The sequence below is a fragment of the Arachis ipaensis genome, chromosome B02 (assembly GCF_000816755.2).
Source record: "Arachis ipaensis cultivar K30076 chromosome B02, Araip1.1, whole genome shotgun sequence".
In the NCBI taxonomy this organism is placed as follows: Eukaryota; Viridiplantae; Streptophyta; class Magnoliopsida; order Fabales; family Fabaceae; genus Arachis; species Arachis ipaensis.
In genome coordinates, this window is record NC_029786.2 from 95,315,964 (window position 1) to 95,320,070 (window position 4,107).

General features: G+C 34.9%; 1 protein-coding gene across 1 annotated transcript in view; it reads right to left on the reverse strand.

Moving 5' to 3' along the window:
- Positions 354-4,107, reverse strand: part of LOC107627716 (influenza virus NS1A-binding protein homolog) — a 4,092-nt gene continuing 338 nt past the window's right edge. The window contains exons 2-11 of the mRNA XM_016330536.2: positions 3,781-3,935; positions 3,190-3,371; positions 2,437-3,051; positions 2,276-2,353; positions 1,839-2,163; positions 1,549-1,748; positions 1,229-1,305; positions 1,028-1,129; positions 698-884; positions 354-602 (exon numbers count right to left, since the gene is read on the reverse strand). Of these exons, the coding sequence (XP_016186022.2) occupies positions 513-602; positions 698-884; positions 1,028-1,129; positions 1,229-1,305; positions 1,549-1,748; positions 1,839-2,163; positions 2,276-2,353; positions 2,437-3,051; positions 3,190-3,371; positions 3,781-3,935 (2,011 nt within the window). The 3' untranslated portion in view covers positions 354-512. The remainder of the gene's footprint in view (positions 603-697; positions 885-1,027; positions 1,130-1,228; positions 1,306-1,548; positions 1,749-1,838; positions 2,164-2,275; positions 2,354-2,436; positions 3,052-3,189; positions 3,372-3,780; positions 3,936-4,107) is intronic.

Sequence of the window (4,107 nt, forward strand, 5' to 3'; positions counted from 1 at the left end):
ATATTATTTATTTTTCTAGAGTATTACAAGAATTCATCTAGTTTTAACTATTTAATCCTCAAACTAACTTAATTATAAAATATATAGTTATTTGATAGACTTTATACTTTGTTTAATATAGTAGCGCTTATTACTTAGAGAATTAGCTCAGTAAGATGCTAATATGGGCTTAATTAATTAGGCTATGCATAGCTATCACCAAAAAGCATAATTCACCCGTGTTGACTTAGAAAACTGCAAGATACAAATAACATTAACTAAGTCAAGACATAGTTGATTGAGTAACCAAATTTACATTAGTATTTTGTTGCATTGCAAAAATCCAATTTTCAATGCTTGAATATTTCATGTATTATAGAAGAAATAATAACTAAATGCTTATACATTTTTTTATAGGTGACAATCTAAGTTAAGAATAAATAAATATTCATTTTTTGATAAAAATGCTTATGAAGAACTTTTACATGACATCATTAGAAAGTTACCTCTTGTATAACCTTTTGTTGTGCTGCCTAAAGGGCAATAGCCGAACAAAAACACCTTTTTCCAACCATTTTTGTGCAATTTTCTTGCCATCCTTTATCCTCCTTATAATTCTCAACCTGCCCATGATTATACATAGACACATTCAATTAGCACAGCATAGAACAGGTACCAATGGATTACAATTAAGAGTAGTGTTAGTAAACAAATTTACCCTTTCTACGATGTTCTCTCCAACCTTGACTCCCCCAATTACATGTATAGTTTCTTTAACAACAGCAGCAGCAAAATATCCCCTAGGTTGATTCATTTGTTCCCCGGTTATCCATGCTTCGCGACGAGGATCAAACACTTCAACGCTCGACACCATTGTGCTTCCATCAAAGCCACCAAGTGCATGCCTACAAGGTGAATGGATAAGTAGTTCATAAATCATAACAGAGCAAAATCAGTCACATAGGTTGTTACTAGGAAAGATTCTAGTGCAAGTCTTAAACAGATCAGCAAAATCAAAATTGAAGGTAATAAAAAAAGTTGAACTCACAATTTCCCATTCAACACAACCATGGAGTGGCAGCCCCGCCTTGTATTCATGTCTGGTATTTTGGTCCATGAATGTTCCCTAGGATCAAATCTTTCAGCAGACCTAAAATTATTGAGAAGGGTCACTCTACTAATACATTAAGAAAATATAATATCTATTATTGATATGATAAAAGAAGCAGAAATGAACCCAAAATCTTACTTCAAATAATCAACTCCATTATATCCACCAGTAACATATAATGCACCATTGAGTTCTGCAGCAGCAACTGCAAATCTCTGGAAATACAACAGATTACAAATGGCCATTTAATTGGGTGATACATAATACATATTAATTCATGGATATGGAGTATAAGATGACATAATGATATGGATAATGATAAACTATAATCCCTGAAAAGATGCCTAAACTGTCATATCTTATGCTAATACAAGCCTTGAGATACCTATCATTTGGTTTTCCCAAAATAATCTTTCACATCCGGATCTTATATGCACCAATAAGCCAATGAACTTTACCTTATTCAGCATTGAACGTGTCGAAATCCACCGTCCAACTTCCAAATCAAGCATCTCAACGTCTGAAAAACAGCTATCTCCATCGCCACCACCAATTGAAAATATCTTGTCACTCAAGGCAGCTCCAGCCAAGCATCCTTTCTTCTGATTCAAAGAAGGGCGCGAAGTCCACTCGTTGTGGAATGGACTGTATGATTCAACTACATATGCATAGAATATAAAAATGATTAGAAAAACTATTCATCCCCGTATAAAATCACAATTTAGAAAACTAGGAAAAGTTCTCGCACCTGTGTCATACCAGACATTACCATCTCCACCACCGAAAACATAAATTTCACCATTTAACTTTACTACCGAAGAATATGAGCGAACTATGCTCATAGGCTTAAGAGACTTGACCACATTCTGGGAAGGCCAATACAAATCCATAGCTGATAACCATGATTCTCCATCGAAACCTCCTATTAGAAACAATGACTCTCTATTGTCTAAGTGCATCTCCTCAGATGATTCAATGGCTATCTTCTCAACAGGTGCTAGAGGAAGATTACATGCAGATTCTAGCATTATACAACGATCTTTTAAATGCTGAATTTCCAATGTCGCCTCAATCTGAAAAGATACATAAATAAATAGTATGAAAATAGAACTGAGTGCAATTACATAGACTAAGAGTACTTCGAGATATTGATTATATGGCAGTATCTATAATATGAAAGAATACCAGCTTCCGTTCAAGGTAACTACTCTTCTGAGTTTGTATTTTCTTGAAAGTTGCCAGCTCTTCAAACTCTTGCTTCATCTACAAGGGTACTAAAGTTAGTTACATGCAAACAAAAGTAATTTATACCAGTTAAGATATTTCCTTTCATCAATCTAAACCACCTGCTCTATCGACTGTTGATACTCAAATGGAGGGCTTAAACTCTCTTCATTCTTCTCTACTTCAGGTGGAACCTCTTGATCACTCTTTTTGACAGAGAACTGATTATTATTCTCATCCTCATTGACATTTGAGTTGTTATTGGGAGCTGCATTTGGATTGTCCGGCAAAGAGAGGTCTTGAATTTTGCGGCCAAGAGACAATGCCTTTAGCTTCATGTGTACAAGGTCTTTTTCATCCTCTTTTACCTCATTCACAGCTATGTGAGTATCCAATTGATCATCTCCATCTAAGGAAGAAGTTATCTCGATGGAGTTTGTTCCACTCGAATCAGTAAAATGCTCTGCCTCTGATTCAGGCATTTCGAATGATTCACCTTTCTTTGGAGGAGTTTCATGTGATGGAAGAGGTTGAGGTACTGCCCTCCACTTCATACTCTGCGGCGAAGGAGTAGCAGGTGCCAATGCTGAAAACACTAGTAGAGAGTTCAGCTTGTTTGCTTGTATATGGTCTAGCTCAAACCAGAAATGGTTGCGACTGAAGTAGTTTTCTTTGATTATTTGTCCAAATCTATCTTCAGACAATGGCTGGCACTGAAGTCGGACGCGAACTTTCACCTTAACATTATCAAACAAGAAAGTACTTAATCTAAAGGCCTTTTTGACAAATCATGATCACTATCATCTTTAGTCATATAAGCATTATCCTAATCCATATTAACAAGTTTTTAGCAGTTAATTAGATAGCAAGTCTACCTGTGCAGGATATTGTGTTATCTCTGAACAATCCACAGACCAAGCATGGTGATCAATATACATTTGTCCTTTGCTAGCTGCCTCAAAAATACCATGAATCTTCCTATCACTATAGTTGAACAAAAACAGTGGCAACCCAGGTTCAATGTTCTTCACATAGAAATAATGCAGAGCTGGTAAGCCTGTTGCAACAAATAAAAATTCCGATAAGCAGAAGATAACATAAGCAACTCACATTTAAATTCAGGGGAAGTCACTGTAATTCTTTGAGATTTGTCAATATCCATGGTAAAAACAATTTTATGATATTGATCATACTAGTTTCAAGCTCTAATAGAATTTAAGTTAAAGGTACTAGTGCTGGATGAAGACTTGTATGAACACAACAACATGATGTCAATTTTCAAATGTAGAATAGTATTGCTCACACTAATCGCTATAGAATTGTTTTGTACACTCATTGTTTACACACATACCAAGTCGACACATGACTTAGTATACAAGAGTGAGTATAAATATCACATCTCAATTGCTATTAGTATCTATTACAAAGAATATAATAAAAATCAAACGGTTGCAAAAAAGACTAACCAAAGAGTTGTTTAGATAAGCATTCTTTCAATGTACTGTTCTTGCAACCAAATATGACACCACCAAGTTGATTCTTCCTTAGATTTCGACAGAATGGAAAACTGATCTCTGAATATGGTGGACCAACAGGTTGTGTTTTCCTACCTGCACCCATCCTGGTATAGGAGGAGAAAAGATTTTTTTTCACTAACAATAATCAATGGCATAATCAAGTGCACAAAAGATATGTATCATTCAAATGAGCAAAAGTTCAAACACCTTCAGTGCATTATGTAAGTGTAAGTTATCAATTATCAATTATAAAGTTTTCTTTTTTTTTTTTTTTTT